This window comes from Coregonus clupeaformis, unplaced genomic scaffold (assembly GCF_020615455.1).
Source record: "Coregonus clupeaformis isolate EN_2021a unplaced genomic scaffold, ASM2061545v1 scaf0306, whole genome shotgun sequence".
In the NCBI taxonomy this organism is placed as follows: Eukaryota; Metazoa; Chordata; class Actinopteri; order Salmoniformes; family Salmonidae; genus Coregonus; species Coregonus clupeaformis.
The window spans coordinates 365,657-392,292 of record NW_025533761.1 but is presented as its reverse complement, the minus strand read 5'-3'; the positions used below and the strand labels follow the sequence as shown (position 1 = coordinate 392,292).

Genomic DNA, 26,636 nt, shown 5'->3' with positions numbered 1-26,636 from the left:
TGTGCGCCAGCTCATGCTATTTATTAGATTATTGATAGACAACAATATACAGTACCAGTCAAAAGTTTGGACACACCTACTCATTCAAGGGTTTTTCTTAAATTTTTACTATTTTCTACATTGTAGAATAATAGTGAAGACATCAAAACTATGAAATAACACATATGGAATCATGGAGTAACCAAAAAAGTGTTAAACAAATCAAAATATATTTTAAATTCTTCAAAGTAGCCACCCTTTGCCTTGATGACAGCTTTGCACACTTTTGGCATTCTCTCAACCAGCTTCACCTGGAATGCTTTTCCAACAGTCTTGAAGGAGTTCCCACATATGCTGAGCACTTGTTGGCTGCTTTTCCTTCACTCTGCGGTCGAACTCATCCCAAACCATCTCAATTGAGTTGAGGTCGGGTGATTGTGGAGGCCAGGTCATCTGATACAGCACTCCCTCACTCTCTTCCTTGGTCAAATAGCCCTTACACATCCTGGAGGTGTGTTGGGTCATTGTTCTGTTTAAAAACAAATGATAGTCCCACTAAGTGCAAACCAGATGGGATGGCGTATTGCTGCAGAATGCTGTGGTAGCTATGCTGGTTAAGTGTGCCTTGAATTCTAAATAAATCACAGACAGTGTTACCAGCAAAGCACCCCCACACCATCACACCTTCTCCTCCATGCTTCACGGTGGGAACCACATATGTGGAGATCATCCGTTCACCTATTCTGCGTCTCACAAAGACACAGCGGTTGGAACCAAAAATCTCACATTTGGAGTCATCAGACCAAAGGACAGATTTCCACCGGTCTAATGTCCATTGCTCGTGTTTCTTGGCCCAAGCAAGTCTCTTCTTCTTATTGGTGTCCTTTAGTAGTGGTTTCTCTGCAGCAATTCGACCATGAAGGCCTGATTCACGCAGTTTCCTCTGAACAGTTGATGTTGAGATGTGTCTGTTACTTGAACTATGTGAAGCATTTATTTGGGCTGCAATTTCTGAGGCTGGTAACTCTAATGAACTTATCCTCTGCAGCAGAGGTAACTCTGGTCTTCCTTTCCTGTGCCGGTCCTCATGAGAGCCAGTTTCATCATAGCGCTTGATGGTATTTGCGACTGCAGTTGAAGAAACTTTCAAAGTTCTTGACATTTTCCGCATTGACTGACCTTCATGTCTTAAAATAATGATGGACTGTCGTTTCTCTTTGCTTATTTGAGCTGTTCTTGCCATAATATGGACTTGTTTTTTTAACCAAATATGGCTATCTTCTGTATACCCCCCTACCTTGTCACAACACAACTGATTGGCTCAAACACATTAAGAAGGAAAGAAATTCCACAAATTAACTTTTAACAAGGCACACCTGTTAATTGAAATGCATTCCAGGTGACTACCACATGAAGCTGGTTGAGAGAATGCCAAGAGTGTGCAAAGCTACAATCAAGGAAAAGGGTGGCTACTTTTAAGAATCTCAAATATAACATATATTTTGATTTGTTTAACACTTTTGTGGTTACTACATGATTCCATATGTGTTATTTAATAGTTTTTAATGTCTTCACTATTATTCTACAATGTAAGAAATAGTTAAAAAATTGCGAAGAACCCTTGAATGAGTAGGTGTTTCCAAACTTTTGACTGGTACTGTATATATTTTTTGTGGACTTTTAACATTAAAATATCTGGTAGAACTTGCCCCTAACATTAATATACAGGTAACTGTCAAATTAATGGAAACACTTGAGTAAATGAGGGATACAAAGTGTATTGAAAGCAGGTGCTTCCACACGGGTGTGGTTTCTGAGTTAATTAAGCAGTTAACGTCCCATCATGCTAAAAATGCTGGGCAGGCCATTCTTTTTGCTACCATGGCTATGCCCCAAAAGGATGACAATGCTCCCATCCACAGGGCAAGAGTGGTCACTGAATGGTTTGATGATCATGAAAACGATATTAACCATATGCCATGGCGGTATCAGTCACCAGATCTCAACCACATGAACACATATGGGAGATGCTGGAGGGTTGGGTGAGACCGCATTTTCTATCATCAACAAAACACTAAATGATGGAATTTATTGTGGAAGAATGGTGTCTCATCCCTCCGATAGAGCTCCAGACACTACAATTTATGCCAAGGTGCATTGAAGCTGTTCTGGCTCGTGGTGGCCCAACTCCCTATTAAGACGCTTTATGTTTGTGTTTCCTTTATTTTGGCAGTTACCTGTATCTCACATTGGCCTAGGGATATGGAGTAAATTCTACAGGGTCTCTGTAATCAACAATTGCTGTGAGAGGAAATATATATATTTTTCTGTTTAACACTGACACCCAGTGGCCAAAATAACCTGTTTGCTTTGCTTCCTCTCTCTTATCACAGGATTCCTCTATGGACTCTCCTTGTTCATTGTGTTCGCTGGAAGCTATGTCAAGCGGTTAAGGAGGCTTGTGTGTGCCAGGTACCACCCCAAACGAGAATGGGTATGTTATGACCCAGTCACACCTTTCTCCTAATCTGTCCAGTCCCAAACCCCATCCTCTAGCCCAGGGTTGCCAAACCCTGTTCCTGGAGAGCTACCCTCCTGTAGGTTTTTGCTCCAACCCCAGGTGTTACTAACCTGATTGATCTTATCAACCTCCTAATTATTAGAATCAGGTGTGCTAAATTAGGGTTGGAGCAAAAACCTACAGGACGGTAGCTCTCCAGGAACAGAGTTGGCAGTCCTGCGTCTAGCCCCTACCACTTCTGTTTTGCTGATCTGAAGGAACCAGGTAGGTGTAGTAATAGATGTCTACCTTTACAGTGGGCTTAGCTGTCGCTTACACCTATCCATTTCCTTTAGATCTGCAAACACTGACGAGTTAGGGGCTGTCAGTTACATAAAAACTACACTGAAATTAGAAGATCCACAGATTTGGTCACAATAGCCACTTCAGGATGTGTTTTGGGACAGGCACAATATAACTTGTTCTGCAGTAGTCTACTGGTCTGGGAGTCTAGGAGAAAGAGGAATGTGAGCAATGCATAGAATTTAAACAATGTCAAGACTTCAGGGGAACAGGCAGGTCAGCACTGCAATACAGATGTGCTTGTCTTGATTTCAGGACAAAAGAACAGACAGAAATTGAATGCTTAAAAAGTGAATACAGTTTGATCACGTTCTCTTCTTGTCGTGCCAAAGGTAGATAAACTATTAAACCAGATAAAAAGCTACAGTTGAAGTTGGAAGTTTACATACACCTTAGCCAAATACATTTAAACTCAGTTTCACAATTCCTGACATTATTAAATTCCCTGTTTTAGGTCAGTTAGGATCACCACTTTATTTTAAGAATGTGAAATGTCAGAATAATAGTAGAGAGAATGATTTATTTAAGCTTTTATTTCTTCATCATATTCCCAGTGAGTCAGAAGTTTACATACACTCAATTAGTATTTGGTAGCATTGCCTTTAAATTGTTTAACTTGGGTCAAACGTTTCGGGTAGCCTTCCACAAGCTTCCCACAATAAGTTGGGTGAATTTTGGCCCATTCCTCCTGACAGAGCTGGTGTAACTGAGTCAGGTTTGTAGGCCTCCTTGCTCGCACACGCTTTTTCAGTTCTGCCCACAAATGTTCTATAGGATTGAGGTCAGGGCTTTGTGATGGCCACTCCAATATCTTGACTTTGTTGTCCTTAAGCCATTTTGCCACAACTTTGGAAGTATGCTTGGGGTCATTGTCCATTTGGAAGACCCATTTGCGACCAAGCTTTAACTTCCTGACTGATGTCTTGAGATGTTGCTTCAATATATCCACATACTTTTCCTTCCTCATGATGCCATCTATTTTGTGAAGTGCACCAGTCCCTCCTGCAGCAAAGCACCCCCACAGCATGATGTTGCCACCCCCGTGCTTCACGGTTGGGATGGTGTTCTTTGGCTTTCAAGCCATCGCCTTTTTCCTCCAAACATAACGATGGTCATTATGGCCAAACAGTTCTATTTTTGTTTCATCAGACCAGAGGACATTTCTCCAAAAAGTACTATCTTTGTCCCCATGTGCAGTTGCAAACCGTAGTCTGGCTTTTTTATGGCGGTTTTGGAGCAGTGGCTTCTTCCTTGCTGAGCGGCCTTTCAGGTTATGTCGATATAGGAATTGTTTTACTGTGGATATAGATACATTTGTACCTGTTTCCTCCAGCATCTTCACAAGGTCCTTTGCTGTTGTTCTGGGATTGATTTGCATTTTTCACACCAAAGTATGTTAATCTCTAGGAGACAGAACGCGTCTCCTTCCTGAGCGGAATGACGGCTGCGTGGTCCCATGGTGTTTATACTTGCGTACTATTGTTTGTACAGATGAACGTGGTACCTTCAGGCGTTTGGAAATTGCTCCCAAGGATGAACCAGACTTCTGGAGGTCTACAATTTTTTTCTGAGGTCATGGCTGATTTCTTTTGATTTTCCCATGATGTCAAGCAAAGAGACACTGAGTTTGAAGGTAGGCCTTGAAATACATCCACAGGTACACCTCCAATTGACTCAAATGATGTCAATTAGCCTATCAGAAGCTTCTAAAGCCATGACATCATTTTCTGGAATTTTCCAAGCTGTTTAAAGGCACAGTCAACTTAGTGTATGTAAACTTCTGACCCACTGGAATTGTGATACAGTGAATCATAAGTGTAATAATCTGTCTGTAAACAAGTGTTGGAAAAATTACTTGTGTCATGCACAAAGTAGATGTCCTAACCGACTTGCCAAAACTATAGTTTGTTAACTAGAAATTTGTGGAGTGGTTGAAAAACGAGTTATAATTACTCCATCCTAAGTGTATGTAACTTCCGACTTCAACTGTATATACATTTTGTTGTAGATTCTGGTCATATATAGTGGCGGTGTTGGTCATTGTTTGTATACTGGTAGTGGCACAGTTAGCATCACACTCAGCCATGATCTATTACAAACTGGTGTGACAGGGAAGGTGTTGCATCATTCTAATGGCAGTGTTCATACACATTGCCAGCAGCTTCAGGTTTAGTGTCACTACATTTTATAATAGACTTTTGGATCAGATGGAATTCAAACCATGTACAGAATGTTGAGCATCAGCTGTGTAGCTTAACTTAGTGTCAGAAGAACCGATGTGGATGTGGTGGAGGAGTCAGGCGCAGGACACAGAGGATTCGTCCAAAATACTTTACTAGTCCAAAGTGCAACAAAACAATACACGACCTCGAAAACAAACGGAGGCGAGGGAATTACGCAAACATGCGTAAACAATACACAAAACAGACAGAGCGCAAACACGCAGCTCCGCACGACAGGCAGACAACAACACACAATCTAACTAATACAAAACAAGGAACTTATAGGACACGTAATCAGGACACAAACAGATACAGGTGTACAAGACAGACCAAAGCAATCACACCACGAAACATACAACGGTGGCAGCTAGTATTCCGGGGACGGCGAACGCCGAAGCCTGCCCGAACCAGGAGGAGGAGCAGTCTCGGCCGAAACCGTGACAGTACCCCCCCCTTGACGCGCGGCTCCAGCCGTGCGCCGACCCCGGCCTCGGGGACGGCCAGGAGGACGCGGACCCGGGCGCGTGGGATGCCCACGGTGGAACTCAGTCAGGAGGGATGGATCGAGGATGTCCCTCCTAGGCACCCAGCACCGTTCCTCCGGATCGTACCCCTCCCACTCCACGAGATACTGGAGACCACTCATCCGGCGCCTCGAGTCCAAGATGGTCCGGACCCTGTACGCCGGGGCCCCCTCGATGTCCAAAGGGGGCGGAGGGGTCTCTCCTATCTCATCTTCTTGGAGTGGACCAGCTACCACCGGCCTAAGAAGAGACACATGGAACGAGGGGTTAATATTTTTGTACTCAATAGGCAGTTGTAACCTGTAACACACCTCGTTCAATCTTCTCAGGACTTTGAAGGGCCCCACAAACCGCCAACCCAGCTTCCGGCAGGGCAGGCGGAGGGGCAGGTTTCGAGTCGAGAGCCAGACTCGATCTCCCGGTGCGTACACCGGTCCCTCACTGCGGTGGCGATCGGCGCTCGCCTTTTGTTGACGGATGGCCCGCTGCAGATGGACATGGGCAGCGTCCCACGTCTCCTCCGAGCGCCGAATCCACTCGTCCACCGCAGGGGCCTCGATCTGGCTCTCGTGCCACGGTGCCAGGACCGGCTGATACCCTAAAACACACTGGAAAGGGGTTAAACCGGTGGAGGAGTGGCGGAGAGAGTTCTGGGCCATCTCTGCCCAGGGGATATACCTAGACCACTCCTCCGGCCGGTCCCGGCAATAGGACTTCAAAAACCTACCCACATCCTGGTTGACACGTTCAACCTGCCCATTGCTCTCTGGGTGGTACCCCGAGGTAAGGCTCACCGAGACCCCCAAGCGTTCCATGAACGCCCCCCAGACTCTGGAGGTGAACTGGGGACCTCGGTCGGACACAATATCCTCGGGGACCCCATAGTGCCGGAACACGTGGGTAAATAGGGCCTCGGCGGTCTGTAGGGCAGTAGGGAGACACGGCATTGGGAGGAGACGACAGGCCTTGGAAAACCGATCCACAACGACCAAAATGGTGGTATTCCCCTGGGAAGGGGGCAGGTCGGTCACAAAATCCACCGAGAGGTGGGACCATGGTCGTTGTGGAACGGGCAGGGGATGTAACTTACCCCTGGGCAAATGTCTAGGCGCCTTACACTGGGCGCACACCGAGCAGGAGGAGACATAAACCCTCACATCCTTAGCTAACGTTGGCCACCAGTATTTCACGCTAAGGCAGTGCACGGTCCGGCCAATACCTGGATGTCCAGAGGAGGGTGATGTATGAGCCCAATAAATCAGACGATCACGAACCTCGAGCGGAACGTACTTCCGACCCACAGGACACTCGGGGGGAGTAGGGTCGGCACGCAGTGCCCGCTCGATTTCCGCATCGACCTCCCATACCACCGGAGCCACCAGACAAGACTCCGGCAGTATGGAAGTAGGCTCAATAGACCTCTCCTCTGTGTCATACCGCCGGGACAGGGCGTCTGCCTTACCATTCTGGGACCCTGGGATGTATGTGATCTTAAAAACAAACCGGGTCAGGAACATGTTCCACCTAGCCTGACGAGGGTTCAATCTCCTAGCTGCCCGGATGTACTCCAGGTTACGGTGATCAGTCAGAATGAGGAAAGGGTGTTGAGACCCCTCAAGCCAATGCCTCCACACCTTTAGGGCCTGGACTACGGCTAACAGCTCCCTGTCCCCAACGTCATAATTGCGCTCCTCCGAGCTGAGCTTCTTGGAGTAGAACGCACAGGGGCGGAGTTTAGGTGGCGTGCCGGACCGTTGTGACAGGACTGCCCCAATACCGGTCTCGGACGCGTCTACCTCTACTTGGAATGGTAAAGAGGGATCCGGATGCGCCAGCACCGGGGCCGAGGTGAACAGGTTCTTCAGTTTGACAAATGCCCTGTCCGCCTCAGCTGACCACTGCAAACGAACCGGACCCCCCTTTAGCAGGGACGAAATGGGAGCTGCAACCTGTCCAAAGCCCCGAATAAACCTCCGGTAGTAATTAGCAAAACCCAAGAACTGCTGCACCTCTTTTACAGTGGTTGGAGTTTGCCAATTACGCACGGCCGATACACGGTCTACCTCTATCTCCACACCAGACGCGGACAACCGATAACCCAAAAAGGAGATGGACTCCTGGAAGAACAGGCATTTCTCTGCCTTGACATACAAGTCATGCTCCAACAGTCTTCTCAACACTCGGCGCACCAGGGCTACATGCTCGGCTCGTGTAGAAGAGTACACTAGGATGTCGTCGATGTACACTACCACACCCTGCCCATGCATGTCCCGGAAAATCTCGTCAACAAAGGATTGGAAGACTGAAGGAGCATTCATTAGCCCGTATGGCATGACGAGATACTCGTAATGACCCGAGGTGGTGCTAAATGCTGTTTTCCATTCATCCCCCTCCCTAATGCGCACCAGATTGTACGCGCTCCTGAGATCCAACTTTGTGAAGAACTGCGCTCCGTGTAACGATTCCGTCATAGTCGCAATCAGTGGAAGAGGGTAACTGTACTTAACCGTGATCTGATTGAGACTACGGTAATCAATACACGGGCGCAACCCCCCGTCCTTCTTCTTCACAAAGAAGAAACTTGAGGAAACCGGGGAAGTGGAGGACCGTATGTATCCCTGTGCCAAGGACTCGGCTATGTAAGTCTCCATAGCAGCTGTCTCCTCTTGAGACAGGGGATACACACGGCTCCGCGGAAGAGCCGCTCCTGTTTGGAGATTTATCGCACAGTCCCCCTGTCTATGAGGTGGTAGCCGTGTTGCCCTCGTTTTGCTGAACACAAGTGCTAAGTCCTCATACTCAGGGGGAATGCGCATTGCGGGCACTTGGTTCGGACTCTCTACCGAGGTCGCCCCTAAGGAAACACCTAGACATCTCCCTACACACTGGGCAGACCACTCCATAAGAGCCCTCTGTTGCCACGCAATGGTAGGATCATGGGTGCTTAACCAGGGAAGCCCCAACACCACAGGGTACGCAGGAGAGTCAATCAGATAAAACTGAATGATCTCCTCATGACCCCCCTGCGTCGTCATCGTAAGTGGTGCTGTGACTTCCCTGATCAGCCCCGACCCCAACGGCCGGCTGTCTAAGGCGTGGACAGGAAAGGGGGCTTCTACCGGCCGAAGGGGAATTCCTAACCTACAACAAAATGCCCGATCAATAAAATTCCCAGCTGCGCCTGAATCTACTAGCACCTTATGCTGGGAATGAGGTGCCACCTGTGGAAATCTCACAGGAATACTCATGTGACCAACAGAAAGCTCTGGGTAAGTGGGGCGCCTACTCACCTGAAATGACTCCCCAGTGCGTGACCTGTTGTCCCCTCTCCCAGGAGACCCTCCCCAGCACCTGGCCGCGGTGTGTCCTCCACGGCCACAGTTGGTGCAGGGGGTGGCCCCCCTCGGGTTCTCTCTCCTCCTCTCTCTAGCGCCAGCACCCCCGAGCTCCATGGGAATCGGCTCGGAGGTGCTGGAGGGTGGAATGGAAGACCCCCACTCGGGACGTCCGCGGGTAGCCAGCAGGGTGTCTAGACGGATGGAGATGTCCACCAACTGGTTGAATGATAGGTTGGTGTCCCTGCAGGCCAGCTCACGACGAACGTCCTCTCGTAGGCTACACCGGTAATGGCCGATGAGGGCCCTCTCATTCCACCCCGCATCCGCCGCTAGCGTCCGGAACTCCAGTGCGAACTCCTGTGCGCTCCTCTTCCCCTGTCGGAGGTGGAACAGACGCTCTCCCGCCGCTTTCCCTTCAGGTGGGTGATCGAAGACAGCCCTGAAGCGGCGGGAGAACTCCGCGTAGGTGATGGTAGCGGCGTCTATTCCCCTCCATTCGGCGTTGGCCCACTCCAACGCCTTGCCGGATAGACAGGAGATGAGGGCGGATACGCTCTCGTATCCCGAGGGCGCTGGGTGTATGGTAGCCAGGTAGAGTTCCACCTGCAGGAGGAACCCCTGACACCCGGCTGCAGAACCGTCATATGCCCTCGGGAGCGAGAGCCGAATGCCACTGGGTTCCGGTGCTGAGAGAGGAGGACTGGCCGTTGGTGATGGGATGGTGTAAGAAGGCGTGGGCACCTCTCCAGTAACCAACCGGCGCAGAGTGTTGGACACCTCATCCATGGCGGCTCCAAGTTGCCCGATCATGGTGTCTTGGTAGCTGATCCGTTCTTTCAGGGACTTGGGTGCCGCCGCTGCTCCTGCTGACTCCATAGTTGGTGTGTTGTTCTGTCAGAAGAACCGATGTGGATGTGGTGGAGGAGTCAGGCGCAGGACACAGAGGATTCGTCCAAAAGACTTTACTAGTCCAAAGTGCAACAAAACAATACACGACCTCGAAAACAAACGGAGGCGAGGGAATTACGCAAACATGCGTAAACAATACACAAAACAGACAGAGCGCAAACACGCAGCTCCGCACGACAGGCAGACAACAACACACAATCTAACTAATACAAAACAAGGAACTTATAGGACACGTAATCAGGACACAAACAGATACAGGTGTACAAGACAGACCAAAGCAATCACACCACGAAACATACAACGGTGGCAGCTAGTATTCCGGGGACGGCGAACGCCGAAGCCTGCCCGAACCAGGAGGAGGAGCAGTCTCGGCCGAAACCGTGACACTTAGTCTACATGCACACATAACTCGATGTACAGGTAACTGCCAAAATAAAGGAAACACCAACATAAAGTGTCTTAATAGAGTGTGGGGCCACCACGAGCCACCAGAACAGCTTCAATGCACCTTGGCATAGATTATACAAGTGTCTGGAACTCTATTGGAGGGATGCGACACCATTCTTCCACGAGAAATTCCATCATTTGGGGTTTTGTTAATGGTGGTGGAAAGCGCTGCCTCAAGCCTCGTTCACATTACCCATAAGCACTCCGTTACGTTGCGCCGGATGTCATGCATTTCAATGGGGACGTCCACAACGGAGTGCAAACGCAATGCCCCCTTGCAGTTGAAGGCTCCGTTGCGAGATGGAAGCTGCATACTTTGACATTTTTCAAACTTTGCGTCGTCTTCAGTCCACCCAGAGTCCGTAGAAGAACAGGAAGTTGCCAAACCACAGAAGAAGATGAAAATATGTGGTTTCCGGTAATGGCTTTATGGGATCTAGCAACTTGTAAACAATTACCCATTCCTATAAGTGAATACTATTTTAATAGTCATGTTAAATAATACACATTGGCTGTTAAGCCAATTATATTATATGACTGTTGCCTCACGTTTTAAGTTTATTGTGATGTTAATAACGTTTGTTTTTGATGATGATTATTAGGTGGAGGTCGCTAGCTACAATGGTATCTTCAACCTAGCCTAGCGTTTAGCTAGCTGCTCTGCAGTGCAAGCTAGCTTTACTTGCTATAAAGTTATAGAAACAAGTTGAGGAAAAAGTAACTAAACAAAATATGTTTATTATCACCTGTAACAATATATTTATTTTTATACATGACCCTAAGAATGATGGGATGTTAATTGCTTCATTAACTCAGGAACCACAACTGTGTGGAAGCACCTGCTTTCAATATACTTTGTATCCCTCCTTTACTCGAGTGTTTCCTTTATTTTGGCAATTATCTGTATATGTATATTGTCTGCCAATGGGTATTTATTGTCTTGCCCTGGTGACAATCTAATTTCCTCTGAGATTGACAAAGCATGATCAGGAAATTCTATAGATTATCTACTGGGCCAGGCTGCAGATGCATTCTATTTGTCCAGCACCTTTTCCAGATCCAGACACTTCAACACTTTTAACATAACATAGAGCAGGTAAAGGTGTTTCTCTATCTTCTGTGGGGCAGGAGCGGGTGCAGCTCCTCCACAGGAGGATCCAGAGCCAGCGTACGTCTCTAGGTAAAGCCCTGCTGAGGTCTGTAGCCAGGAGCAGGGCAGACGGAGAGGGGACCAACTTCCTCCAGACACTAACAACCTGGTAAAATGAATGTCAATTTCCTAAATCTCCCATTCTTGAAGCCATTTCCCATCTTTTCACCATATTAGTATTTTAACTAGTGCAGTTATTTTGACCATGCAAATCCAGAATAGTTGAGGACTGTAACACATTACACATATTTATAGTGGATGTGTGTACAGATAACTTTGACACATCACTAATGTTATTACAGCTAATGATGTGTTCTTTAATCTAGCCTCCCAGGTGGGTCCTACCTGGCTGAGTTTCTGGGGGTGTCCTCTGTCTCTTGCATGGCCTGTGGAAGGAGAGGAGAGGGACAGGACGACCCCAGCATGGTCACATGCATCACCCCTCAGTGTAAAGGTACAGCAGCCTAACTCAGGCCTTTAAGGTCTTTGCTTTATGTTGCTTTTGTTTATAGGACCCCCTTGAAAAGTAGATACATCTGTTTCCTTTAAAGACTCTACAAGCTCATAAATGTTACCTGCCTTTCATGTACCGGTTGTCACGGATTCTGCCGAGGCTGCTCCTCCTCCTTGCTCGGGCAGGCTTCGGCGTTCGTCGTCCCCGGAGTACTAGCTACTGCCGATCGATGTTTCGGTGTTTGTCTTGTTTTGTCTTGAGTAGTTACACCTGTTGTCTATTATGTTTGATTGTATATCCTATAATTACCCTTGTCTCACGTTTGGTATTTGTGTGATATTGTTTTGTGTCTAGGCGGTATCGGCATTGCTGTATTTCATATTACGTGTATGGTGTTTTTCCCTCCTGGTTCGGAGGTTTTGTTTTGTTCTTTACTATTAGTAAAGTAAGTCTGCTAGTATCTCTGTGTCCTGCGATTGACTTCACTCGCCTCATACACATCGAACCTGACAGAATAACACACCACACCATGGAGTCAGCAGGATCAGCGGTGCCAACGGGATCATTGGAGGAGCGCGTAAGCAACCAAGACACCATGATCCAGAAACTGGGCACCGCCATGCAAGATGTTATGAACACCTTGAGCCGATGGGAGAGAGGAGGTTTGCCCACACCTCCTCCAACAATACCACCACCCTCAGCCATACACATCGTTCCATCTCCGGAGTCCAGTGGGATTCGGCTCTCGCTCCCGAGGGCTTATGATGGCACCGCGGCCGGGTGTCAGGGTTTCCTGCTCCAAGTAGAACTCTACCTGGCAACCATTCACCCGGCGCCCTCGGGATACGAGAGCGTTCCCGCCCTCATCTTCTGTCTGTCTGGCAAGGCACTGGAGTGGGCCAACGCCGAGTGGAGGGGAATAGACGCCGCTACAGTCAGTTATGCAGAGTTCTCCCGCCGCTTCAGGGCGGTTTTCGATCATCCCCCAGAGGGGAAAGCGGCGGGGGAGCGTCTGTTCCACCTCAGACAGGGGAAGAGGAGCGCGCAGGAATTCGCACTGGATTTCCGGACTCTGGCGGCCAATGCGGGATGGAATGAGAGGGCCCTCATCGACCACTATAGGTGCAGCCTACGGGAGGACGTTCGCCGAGAGTTGGCATGCAGGAACACCAAACTGAGTTTCGATCAGCTGGTGGACATGTCGATTCGTCTGGATACCCTGTTGGCTACCCGCGGACGTCGATTCCATCCCCCAGCACCTCCGAGCCGAGCCCTATGGAGCTCGGGGGTGCTGGTGCTAGAGAGAGGAGGAGAGAGACCAGGAGAGAGGGCGTCCCCTGCACCAACTGTGGCCGCAGAGGACACACTGCGGTTCGGTGCTGGGGAGGGTCTCCTAGGGATCGAGGCAGCAGGCCACGCACTGATGAGTCATTCCAGGTGAGTAAGCGCCCAACTCACCCAGAGCTCTCTGTTGTCCACATGTGTATCCAAGTTGTGTTTCCCGAGGTTTCTTCTCACTCCCAGCATAAGGCGGTAGTCGATTCAGGCGCAGCTGGGAATTTTATTGATCGCAGTTTCTGTTATAAGTTAGGGATTCCCCTCATACCAGTTGATGTGCCCTTCCCTATCCATGCCCTAGACAGCCGCCCTTTGGGGTCGGGATTGATTAGGGAGGTCACAGCGCCACTTAAGATGAAGACGCAGGGGGGTCATGAGGAGATTATACAGTTGTATTTGATTGACTCTCCTGCGTTTCCCGTGGTTTTGGGGCTTCCCTGGTTAATATCTCATGACCCCAACATTTCATGGCAACAGAGGGCTCTCAGGGAATGGTCTGATCAGTGTGTCGGGCGGTGTATAGGTGTTTCCGTTGGGGCAACAACGGTGGAAAGTCCGAACCAAATGCCCGCACTGCACATTCCTCCTGAGTATACAGATTTGGCACTCGTCTTCAGTAAGAAGAGGGCGACTCAATTACCACCTCATAGACAGGGGGATTGTGCGATAGACCTCCAGGCAGGCGCTGCACTTCCGCGTAGTCATGTGTATCCTCTGTCTCAAGAGGAGACGGCGGCTATGGAGACAAACGTCACCGAATCTCTGGGACAGGGATACATACGGCCATCCACTTCTCCTGCGTCCTCGAGTTTCTTTTTTTGTGAAGAAGAAGGATGGGGGTTTGCGCCCGTGTATTGATTACCGTGCTCTCAATCAGATTACTATTAAATACAGTTATCCTCTCCCTCTGATTGCGAGTATGACGGAGTCATTACACGGGGCGCGATTCTTCACAAAATTGGATCTCAGGAGCGCTTACAACCTGGTGCGCATTAGGTAGGGAGATGAATGGAAAACAGCATTTAGTACCACCTCGGGTCACTATGAGTATCTTGTCATGCCCTACGGGTTAATGAATGCTCCTTCAGTCTTCCAATCATTTGTGGACAAGATTTTCCGGGATTTGCATGGACAGGGTGTAGTGGTGTATATTGATGACATTCTAACATACTCCGCTACACGAGCCGAGCATGTGTCCCTGGTGCGTCGGGTGTTGGGTAGGCTGTTGGAGCATGACTTGTATGTGAAGGCGGAGAAATGCCTGTTTTTCCAGGAGTCCATCTCCTTCCTGGGACATCGGTTGTCCGCGTCAGGGGTGGAGATGGAGATTGACCGCGTTTCAGCCGTGCGTAATTGGCAGACTCCCACCACGGTTAAGGAGGTGCAGCGGTTTTTGGGTTTTGCCAATTACTACCGGAGGTTTATCCGGGGTTTTGGACAGGTAGCAGCTCCCATCACCTCCCTGCTAAAGGGGGGCCCGGTGCGTTTGCAGTGGTCGGCTGAGGCGGACAGTGCGTTTAGACATCTGAAGGACCTGTTCACCTCGGTTCCGGTGCTGGCACATCCGGACCCCTCTTTGGCGTTCCAAGTGGAGGTGGATGCGTCCGAGGCGGGGATTGATGCTGTACTGTCTCAACGCTCGGGCACGCCTCCTAAACTCCGTCCCTGTGCCTTTTATTCTAAGAAGCTCAGTCCGGCGGAACGAAATTATGACGTGGGGGACAGGGAGCTGCTAGCGGTGGTTCAAGCCCTAAAGGTGTGGAGGCATTGGCTTGAGGGGGCTAAACACCCTTTCCTCATTCTGACTGACCATCGTAACCTGGAGTACATCCGGGCAGCGAGGAGACTGAACCCTCGTCAGGCTAGGTGGGCCATGTTTCTTGCCCGGTTTGTATTTAAGCTCACGTATATACCAGGGTCACAGAACGTGAAGGCAGACGCCCTGTCCCGGCGATATGACACAGAGGAGAGGTCCATTGAGCCCACTCCCATACTTCCGGAGTCTTGTCTGGTGGCACCGGTGGTGTGGGAGGTCGATGCGGAGATCGAGTGGGCGTTACGTACAGACCCTACTCCTCCTGAGTGTCCAGAGGGGCGGAAGTACGTGCCGCTCGAGATCCGTGATCGACTGATATATTGGGATCACACGTCACCCTCCTCTGGTCATCCGGGTATAGGTCGAACGGTGCACTGCCTTAGCGGGAGGTTTTTTTTTTAAGTCCTGAGGAGATTGAACGAGGTATGTTATAGGTTACAACTGTCCATAAATTACCGCATTAACCCCTCGTTCCATGTGTCTCTCCTCAGGCCGGTGGTAGCTGGTCCACTCCAGGAGAATGAGATACGAGAGGCTCCTCCGCCCCCACTGGACATCGAGGGGGCTCCGGCGTACTCAGTCCGTTCCATCGTGGATTCGAGACGTCGGATGGGGGGTCTGCAGTATCTCGTGGAGTGGGAGGGGTACGGTCCGGAGGAACGGTGCTGGGTCCCTAGGAGGGACATCCTAGATCCCTCCCTCTTGACGGAGTTCCACCGGAGTCATCCGACTCGCCCTGCTCCGCGTCCTCTTGGCCGTCCCCGAGGCCGGGGTCGGCGCACGGCTGGAGCCGCGTGGGGGGGGGGGGGGTACTGTCACGGATTCTGCCGAGGCTGCTCCGCCTCCTTGCTCGGGCAGGCTTCGGCGTTCGTCGTCACCGGAGTACTAGCTACTGCCGTTCGGTGTTTGTCCTGTTTAGTCTTGAGTAGTTACACCTGTTGTCTATTATGTTTGATTGTATATCCTATAATTACCCTTGTCTCACGTTTGGTATTTGTGTGATATTGTTTTGTGTCTAGGCGGTATCGGCATTGCTGTATTTCATATTACGTGTATGGTGTTTTTCCCTCCTGGTTCGGAGGTTTTGTTTTGTTCTTTACTATTAGTAAAGTAAGTCTGCTAGTATCTCTGTGTCCTGCGCTTGACTTCACTCGCCTCATACACATAGAACCTGACACCGGTTTTCTTTGAGTGTCATAAAATCGTATCTTTTTCCTTGTGAAATGAAATGGAGTTTTACCTTATTGTGTGTACAGTGAGGGAGTTGACTCTGTTAAACTGTTGACTCAGCCTAGAAGGATAAGAATTCAGCTAACACCTTTGGTGAAGGACCACGAGGGGTGTGTTTCTCAAAGCCAGATTTGCAACTCTTTGAAACCACTTAGGGATTACATGTTGTTTCAGAATGTTAACCCATGTTTGCGAGCCATATCTTTGATACTATCTTGTGAAATACCCCCTGGTCTTGATGAGTTTTATGTTCCCCTTGGCAATCTGACTTTTCTGTTCCATTCAACTGCTCCACTGTGGTTTGTTGCACTCTAACCCATTTGCTGTTTTAACGTCCACAGGGGTATACTGTAAGCAGTGCTTCCAGAGTATGGGCCAGGTGTGTGCAGTTTGCATGGGACCCCTGACTTTTCAGGAGGACTGTGAGGAAGAGCTGTGAGTCTTCCACAAGGGCGCATTACTCATGACCTGTTTAACCTGTTAGATTCTAGCTGACCACTTAACTGTGGTCAGCTATGTATATACTTTATTCTATACTATCTATTGTATATACTGTATTCTATACTATCTATTGCATCTTAGCCTATGCAAAGACATTGCTCATCCATATATTTATATATTCTTATTCCATTCCTTTACTTAGATTTGTGTGTATTAGGTTTTTGTTGTGGAACTGTTAGATATTACTTGCTAGATATTGCTGCACTGTCGGAACAAGAAGCACAAGCATTTCGCTACACTCGCAATAACACCTGCTAACCATGTGTATGTGAACAATACATTTGATTAGATTTTAACTATCATGTTACACTTTGTTTGTAACATCAATACCATCATCCCGGAAACCCTAGACCCACTCCAATTCGCATACCGCCCCAACAGATCCACAGATGATGCAATCGCACTCCACACTGCCCTTTCCCACCTGGACAAAAGGAACACCTACAGTGAGGGGAAAAAGTATTTGATCCCCTGCTGATTTTGTACGTTTGCCCACTGACAATGACATGATCAGTCTATAATTTTAATGGTAGGTTTATTTGAACAGTGAGAGACAGAATAACAACAACAAAAATCCAGAAAAACACATGTCAAAAATGTTATAAATTTATTTGCATTTTAATGAGGGAAATAAGTATTTGACCCCTCTGCAAAACATGACTTAGTGGCAAAACCCTTGTTGGCAATTACAGAGGTCAGACGTTTCTTGTAGTTGGCCACCAGGTTTGCACACATCTCAGGAGGGATTTTGTTCCACTCCTCTTTACAGATCTTCTCCAAGTCATTAAGGTTTCGAGGCTGACGTTTGGCAACTCAAACCTTCAGCTTCCTCCACAGATTGTCTATGGGATTAAGGTCTGGAGACTGGCTAGGCCACTCCAGGACCTTAATGTGCTTCTGTCAGCTTCCTGCTTCCCCTGTTTGTCTCCTGGCCTCTAGAGGTCAGCTGTGTTCCCCTTTGCCTTAGTTCTTCCTCATGTGTCCTAATTAGCTTATCCAGGTCACCTGTGCCTTGTTTCCCCTTGTGTATTTTAGCTGTGTGTTTTCCCCTTGTTTCTCACTTGGTTATTGCGTCCTGACTGTGTGTCTCCTGCTTTGTCTCACCGTGTCTGTCCTAGTAAGTTTTTGAAGTTATCTTTAGTTTGTTTTTCTCCCCTCGTGGAGTTGTTTTGTTTTGCCTCCTGTTTTGGAACATTAAATCTACTTGCCTGGAGTATTGCCTTGGGTGTTTCATTTGGGTCCTACAACATCTCCTCTGTGGCTAAGGGGTAGTACCCCCAGCTCTACACTTCTGAGACCGGAGTTCTAACCCGGATTGTGACAGAATAACCAAGTCAATCATGGACCCAGAAACACTCAGTTCCCAGGACCTGTTGGCGGTGATCATTCGACATGAGGCTTCTTTCCAGCGCCATGAAGCCGTTTCTCAGCCGACAAGAGGAGCTGATGGCTAGACATTCTCAACTCCTGGCCGAAATGATGAGTTCCCTTCACCAGCTCTTTGAACGCCTCCTTGGTCCTCCCCCTTCCCCCCGGTCACCTCCCAGTGACGACAGGCCTTCTCGGTTGGCGGAGCCCCGACTACCACCTCCCAAGCCCTTTTCTGGGGATCCAAGCTCTTGCCAGGGTTTCCTCACCCAATGCTCCCTCACCTTCGAGCTCCAACCCTCAAGTTTTCCCACAGACCGTTCCAAGATTGCCTACCTCATTACCCTTCTTTCAGACAAGGCGCTCGCCTGGGCCTCTGCGGTGTGGCAGGCCCAGGAGGCCTGTTGTGACTCCCACGCTGCATTTGTAGAAGAGTTCAAGCGGGTGTTCGATCATCCTGTCAGTGGGCGGGAGGCTTCCAAGCGCCTACTGTCTCTCCGTCAGGGCCCCGAAGCACGGCAGATTTTGCCATTGAGTTCGAACCATAGCAGCAAGGAGCGGATGGAATGATGAAGCGCTGAGGGTCTGCTTTCAGGGAGGGTTATCTGAGCCCCTTCAAGATGAGTTAGCCACCCGTGAACCAGCTGAAGATCTCGAGTCCCTCATAGCCTTGGCCATCCGCCTGGACAATCGTCTAAGAGAGCGGAGAACGGCTCGCCGTCAGGTGTCTCAGTCCCAAGTTCCTCTGAGCAGCTCTGTTTCTCCTGTTTGGACTCCGTCATTCAGAGCTGCCCCGGCTCCTGAACTGCCCCAGGATTCCCCGGAGAGCATGCAGTTAGGCCGTTCCAGGCTTTCTTCCAACGAAAGGGAACGTCGCATGAGGGAGCGTCGGTGCCTCTACTGCGGGGTTGCCGGCCACTTCCGCTCCACTTGCCCCGAGCTTTGGGAAACGCCTGTCCCCGCCCAGCTACAGGAGGGTTGTGATGGGGAAAATTAGAGCTCCTCCTACTAACGCGGTCCTAGCTATTCCAGCCACTCTGTCCTGGGAGGGCCACCAGCATCGGGTCCAGGCTATGATCGATTCCGGTGCCGCAGGTGATTTTATGGATGTAACCTTGGCTAAGGAACTTAAGATCCCTACCCAACTACTTCCTCAACCCCAGGCAGTTACAGCCTTAGATGGCAGACCTCTGGAACCAGGAAAAGTTACTGAGGCGACTCAGTCCCTGCGACTTACCATCTCTCAACACCAGCAGGAGGAGACCTTCTATCTCATTGACTCTCCCGAGTATCCTATTATCCTGGGTCACCCTTGGCTATGCAGACATAATCCCCAGATCGACTGGCCTACTGGCACCATTCTTAGCTGGGGTCCCACTTGCCAACTCACCTGCATGCTTCAGAGTTCCTCAGCCCCTAGTACCCAGTTTCAAGAGTCTGTTGACGTCTCCCGAGTCCCCAGTGTTTACCATCGGTTCAAGGCAGTGTTCAGCAAGGCCCGGGCTACTGCCTTACCGCCTCATCGCACTTATGACTGTGCCATTGGTCTACTCCCTGGGTGCTGCCCTCCTAGAGGTCGGATCTTTTCCTTGTCCTCCCCGAGCACGCAGCTATGGACACCTACATTAAGGAGTCCTTGGCAGCCGGCCTCATCTATGCCTCTACTTCCCCGGCTGGGGCGGGCTTCTTTTTGTTGAAAAGAAAGACGGGGGTCTGAGGCCTTGTATTGATTACCGGGGACTCAACAAGATCACGGTTCGGAATCGATACCCTCTTCCTCTCATGGCCACTGCTTTTGAGCTGCTTCAAGGGGCTTCCATTTTTACTAAGCTGGATCTCCGCAATGCTTACCATCTCGTGCGGATCCGGCCAGGAGACGAATGGAAGACGGCGTTCAACACGCCCACGGGACACTATGAATATCGGGTGATGCCGTTCGGGCTCACCAATGCCCCCGCAGTATTCCAAGCCCTGATTAATGATGTTCTCCGGGATATGCTTAATCTGTTCGTCTTCGTGTACCTGGACGATATCCTCATCTTCTCGAGGTCACTGAAGGAACATGAGGGGCATGTTAGCCGGGTTCTCCAGAGGCTCCTTGACAATCACCTCTACGTTAAGCCTGAGAAGTGTGAATTTCATGTTTCTCAGACTCAGTTTCTCGGGTTTATTGTCACTCCCGGGCACCTAGAGATGGATCCCAAGAAGGTCAAGGCGGTCCACGATTGGCCCACACCTGCCACGGTCAAGGAGGTTCAACGGTTCATTGGCTTTTCTAACTTCTATCGGAAGTTCATCAAGAATTTCAGCTCGGTGGTAGCCCCCTTGACGACGCTTACCAAGGGAGGAGGGACCAAGATTCACTGGGGTCCGGAAGCAGCAGGGGCCTTCGAGGATCTCAAGCGCCGCTTCACTTCTGCTCCGATTCTGGTGACCCCTGACCCAGAGAGACCTTTCGTGGTGGAGGTGGACGCCTCAGAGGTGGGGGTGGGAGCCGTCCTGTCACAGAGGGGTGCGGATGGGAGATTACACCCTTGTGCCTTCATGTCTCGCCGCCTGTCTGAGGCCGAGCGCAACTACCACGTGGGGGATCTAGAGTTGCTTGCGGTAAAACTGGCCTTGGAAGAGTGGCGCCATTGGCTTGAGGGGGCTCAGCACCCTTTCCAGGTTCTCACAGACCACAAGAACCTGGAATATCTCCAACAGGCTAAGCGGATGAACCCTCGGCAAGCACGATGGTCCCTTTTCTTTAATCGATTCCAGTTCCTCCTGACTTACCGACCTGGCACCAAGAACGTCAAGCCGGATGCTCTGTCTCGAGTCTATTCTCCCGAGGTACAAGAGAAGCCCTTGGCATCGATTATTCCGAGGTCTAGGATCGTCGCACCTCTTCAGTGGGAACTAGAAAGAGGGGTACGAGAAGCTCTTGCCCATGAGCCCGATCCAGGCGGTGGTCCTGCCGGTCGCCTGTCATTCCTCTCTCGGTTCGGGCCCGCGTCTTGCAGTGGGGTCATGAGTCGCCCTTGACATGCCATCCTGGCAGTGCTCGCACACTGGAGTTCCTCCGACGGCGGTTTTGGTGGCCGTCCATCAAGAAGGACGTGCAGGTCTATGTTGAGGCCTGCCCTGTGTGCAACCAGGGAAAGTCGACACGCCAGCGACCCCAGGGACTGCTCCATCCCTTACCTGTTCCTCGAAGGCCATGGTCACACCTTTCTCTGGACTTTGTTACGGGACTTCCTCTATCCCAGGGCAACACCGTCATCCTTGTGGTGGTAGACCGTTTCTCTAAGGCTGCCCGGTTTATTCCCCTGCCCAAGCTGCCCTCGGCTAAGGAGACTGCTGAGCTCCTCATGAACCATGTCTTCCGGATATTTGGCATTCCCCTGGACGTGGTCTCTGACCGAGGTCCCCAATTCTCGTCCCGGTTTTGGGGGCCTTCTGCAGGCTTATTGGGGCCACAGCCAGCCTATCGTCAGGATTCCATCCAGAGTCTAATGGCCAAACGGAACGGATTAATCAGGATCTGGAGACCACCCTGCGGTGTATGGCGGCCAGTAATCCCACGTCTTGGGCCACCTATATCATTTGGGCTGAATATGCCCACAACACCCTCCAGTCCTCAGCCACCGGATTGTCCCCCTTCGAATGCCAGTTCGGTTACAACCCCTCCATTATTTCCAGAGGAAGAGGCGCAAGTTGGTGTTCCTCGGCCCAGCGCTTTGTCCAACGCTGTAGGCGGACCTGGAAGAAGGCCAGGTGTACCCTCCTTCGGACCTCCCAGAGATACCAAAGTCAGGCTAATCGCCACCGCCGGACGGCCCCTAGTTTCCGAGCTGGTCAGAGAGTTTGGTTGGCCACTAAGAACTTGCCCCTCCGGGTCGAATCCAAGAAGCTTTCCCAGAGATACATCGGCCCTTTCCGCATTGCTAGAAAGGTTAACCCTGTTTCGTATCGTTTAGTTCTGCCTCGCTCCCTTAGAGTTAACCCCACTTTCCATGTTTCACTCCTTAAACCTGTCTTGTCTTCTCCTTTTGCCCCCCACACAGACCCCCGCCACCTCCCAGGATCATAGACGGCCAGCCAGCCTACACAGTCCGCCGGATACTGGACTCCCGGAGGGTCCAGAACTCTCTGCAGTATCTGGTGGACTGGGAGGGCTACGGGCCAGAGGAGCGCTCCTGGGTTCCAGCCAGGGACATCCTGGACCCAGGGTTGATCCGAGATTTTCGCACCCTGGGGCCAGGGTGTTCTGGAAGGAACGTCAGGAGTCGTTCCTAGAGGAGGGGGTCCTGTCAGCTTCCTGCTTCCCCTGTTTGTCTCCTGGCCTCTAGAGGTCAGCTGTGTTCCCCTTTGCCTTAGTTCTTCCTCATGTGTCCTAATTAGCTTATCCAGGTCACCTGTGCCTTGTTTCCCCTTGTGTATTTTAGCTGTGTGTTTTCCCCTTGTTTCTCACTTGGTTATTGCGTCCTGACTGTGTGTCTCCTGCTTTGTCTCACCGTGTCTGTCCTAGTAAGTTTTTGAAGTTATCTTTAGTTTGTTTTTCTCCCCTCGTGGAGTTGTTTTGTTTTGCCTCCTGTTTTGGAACATTAAATCTACTTGCCTGGAGTATTGCCTTGGGTGTTTCATTTGGGTCCTACAACATCTCCTCTGTGGCTAAGGGGTAGTACCCCCAGCTCTACACTTCTGAGACCGGAGTTCTAACCCGGATTGTGACAGCTTCTTCTTGAGACACTCCTTTGTTGCCTTGGCCGTGTGTTTTGGGTCATTGTCATGCTGGAATACCCATCCACGACCCATTTTCAATGCCCTGGCTGAGGGAAGGAGGTTCTCACCCAAGATTTGACGGTACATGGCCCCGCCCATCGTCCCTTTGATGTGGTGAAGTTGTCCTGTCCCCTTAGCAGAAAAACACCCCCAAAGCATAATGTTTCCACCTCCATGTTTGACGGTGGAGATGGTGTTCTTGGGGTCATAGGCAACATTCCTCTTCCTCCAAACACGGCAAGTTGAATTGATGCCAAAGAGCTCGATTTTGGTCTCATCTGACCACAACACTTTCACCCAGTTCTCCTCTGAATCATTCAGATGTTCATTGGCAAACTTCAGACGGCCCTGTATATGTGCTTTCTTGAGCAGGGGGACCTTGCAGGCGCTGCAGGATTTCAGTCCTTCACGGCATAGTGTGTTACCAATTGTTTTCTTGGTGACTATGGTCCCTTGAGATCATTGACAAGATCCTCCCGTGTAGTTCTGGGCTGATTCATCACCGTTCTCATGATCATTGCAACTCCACAAGGTGAGATCTTGCATGGAGCCCCAGGCCGAGGGAGATTGACAGTTATTTTGTGTTTCTTCCATTTGTGAATAATCGCACCAACTGTTGTCACCTTCTCACCAAGCTGCTTGGCGATGGTCTTGTAGCCCATTCCAGCCTTGTGTAGGTCTACAATCTTGTCCCTGACATCCTTGGAGAGCTCTTTGGTCTTGGCCATGGTGGAGAGTTTGGAATCTGATTGATTAATTGCTTCTGTGGACAGGTCTCTTTTATACAGGTAACAAGCTGAGATTAGGAGCACTCCCTTTAAGAGTCTCCCGAGTGGCGCAGTAGAGATCCTGGTTCAAATCCAGGCTCTGTCGTGGCCGGCCGCGACCGGGAGACCCATGGGGCGGCGCACAAGTTGTCCAGGGTAGGGGAGGGAATGGCCGGCAGGGATGTAGCTCAGTTGGTAGAGCATGGCGTTTGCAACACCAGGGTTGTGGGTTTGATTCCCACGGGGGGCCAGTATAAAAAAAATATATATATATATATATTGTAAGTCGCTCTGGATAAGAGCGTCTGCTAAATGACTAAAATGTCAAATGTTAATGTATAAAAGAAACATGGGAGCCAGAAATCTTTCTGATTAAGAGGGGGTAAAATACTTATTTCCCTCATTAAAATTGAAATCAATTCATAACATTTTTGACATGCGTTTTCCTGGATTTTTGTTGTTGTTATTCTGTCTCTCACTGTTCAAATAAACCTACCATTAAAATTATAGACTGATCATTTCTTTGTCAGTGGGCAAACGTACAAAATCAGCAGGGGATCAAATACGTTTTTCCCTCACTGTATGTGAGAATGCTGTTCATTGACTACAGCTCAGCGTTCAACACCATAGTGCCCACAAAGCTCATCACTAAGCTAAGGACCCTGGGACTAAACACCTCCCTCTGCAACTGGATCCTGGACTTCCTGACGGGCCAACCCCAGGTGGTAAGGGTAGGCAACAACACATCTGCCACGCTGATCCTCAACACGGGGGCCCCTCAGGGGTGCGTGCTTGGTCCCCTCCTGTACTCCCTGTTCACCCACGACTGAGTGGCCAAGCACGACTCCAACACCATCATTAAGTTTGCTGACGACACAACAGTGGTAGGCCTGATCACCGACAACGATGAGACAGCCTATAGGGAGCAGGTCAGAGACAACAACCTCTCCCTCAATGTGAGCAAGACAAAGGAACTGATTGTGGACTACAGGAAAAGGAGGGCCGAATACGCCCCCATTCACATCGACAGGGCTGTAGTGGAGCGGGTCGAGAGTTTCAAGTTTCTTGGTGTCCACATCACCAACAAACTATCATGGTCCAAATTCACCAAGACAGTCGTGAAGAGGGCATGACAACACCTGAAACTGAAAAGACTGAAAAGATTTGGCATGGGTCCCCAGATCCTCAAAATGTTCTAAAGCTGCACCATGGAGAGCATCCTGACCGGTTGCATCACCGCCTGGTATGGCAACTGCTTGGCATCCGACCGTAAGGCGCTACAGAGGGTAGTGCGTACGGTCCAGTACATCACTAGGGCCAAGCTTCCTGCCATCCAGGACCTATATACTAGGCAGTGTCAGAGGAAGGCCCAGAAAATGGTCAAAGACTCCAGTAACCCAAGTCATAGACTGTTCTCTCTGCTACCGCACGGCAAGCGGTACCGGAGCGCCAAGTCTAGGTCCAAAAGTTTCGTTAACAGCTTCTACCCCCAAGCCTCGGTGCCGGTACCCCCTGTATATAGCCTCGTTATTGTTATTTTATTGTGTTACTTATTTATTTATTTTTTACTTTAGTTTATTTAGTAAATATTTTCTTAACTCTATTTCTTGAACTGCATTGTTGGTTAAAGACTTGTAAGTAAGCATTTCACGGTAAGGTGTACACCTGTAGTATTCGGCGCATGTGACAAATAAAAATTGATTTGATTTGGTTACACTTAAGATACAGTAAGTTACTCACTTGTCCCAATGGCATTTTGTCACTAGAAACCACTTGTCTCATAGTAACTAAACATATAACTAATGTGGAATATAAATTAATTAATGAACTAGGATGTGTCCCTTAGTCATACAGAATTGCAGTTGTGTGTTGTAACAGTGGTATAACCTGTATGTTCCAGAGACTCCAGTGATGATGAGCAGCTGGGCCTGTGGACCGCCGCCCTAACTTCCCCACACATCACCCACAGGGGCACCAGGAGACTTATGAAGAGGAGGATCTCCATGGCAACCCGGCGGTGGCCCTCCGAGAGTAGGGTGCAGCGTGGGGCCTGCAGCAGTATAGGTCTGGTGGAAGGGGACAGTGGGAACAGTGACGGCAGTAGTGGTCATATCAGTCCCCCCAATGACTCTGAACACAGGTAATGGAGATGTGAATCTTCATATTTATGATTATGATCACTACTATCATTACCATCAGAATTATCATGATCTGACATTTAATTGAGCATTCAGTATCTCTGCCTGTCATCCCCAGTGAGCCAGATATGACTTACCAAGACTACTCAGAACAGGACCACTCTGAGCCTAGTGACCATGACTATGACCACAACCCCAACCTAACATTGTCCCTCTCGGTCGTCTGTGTGAGCGGGGGCCTGGAGACCCAAGGGTTCGAGAGTGACACTTCAGACAGTGACGCCTCGTTTCACTCTGTCACCTCTGGCCGGATTAACCATTCTCAGGATGGATCCCTGAGAACGGTCACAGTCCACAGCCTTGACCACAACTCACAACCGCAACTTTCTCAGGGATCTTCTTAACCAACCAGCTCCACTGACATTCAGAGGGAACTCATTGTGCTCAGCTCAGAACACTGCAGTCTGTGATAAAGAGGCTGCAGATGCTAATAGGGATAAGCAAATGACTTTCTAAGTGATATCAATTTCATGTAGTATTCAAATACATGTTCTCCATGTTATCAAAGCATAAGCCCATTTATTTTCCATATGTAAGTGAGATAAAAATAGGGGAACTTCATAGTGAACTAGTAGATGCATTTGAAGTGTTCTCCAAATCTAGAATGTGAATGAGCTTGTCTGGTTTTGGTTAAATTCCCCCTATTTATGCTTTAGTGCCATTGGAATGCACTGCATGAATCACCTGCATGAGTTTATAGAGTTATATGAAGGATAAATAGTACAAGCTGTTACAGGAGGGGGTTGCAGTTCCGGAGCGACCCAC

General features: G+C 49.6%; 1 protein-coding gene across 1 annotated transcript in view; it reads left to right on the top strand.

Moving 5' to 3' along the window:
• LOC121572440 (DC-STAMP domain-containing protein 2-like) overlaps positions 1-26,636 on the top strand; it is a 39,232-nt gene extending 12,596 nt beyond the window's left edge. Inside the window, exons 11-16 of the mRNA XM_041884511.1 lie at positions 2,373-2,473; positions 11,411-11,541; positions 11,759-11,886; positions 16,612-16,705; positions 25,574-25,813; positions 25,930-26,636. Coding sequence (XP_041740445.1) covers positions 2,373-2,473; positions 11,411-11,541; positions 11,759-11,886; positions 16,612-16,705; positions 25,574-25,813; positions 25,930-26,215 — 980 coding nt within the window. The 3' untranslated portion in view covers positions 26,216-26,636. The remainder of the gene's footprint in view (positions 1-2,372; positions 2,474-11,410; positions 11,542-11,758; positions 11,887-16,611; positions 16,706-25,573; positions 25,814-25,929) is intronic.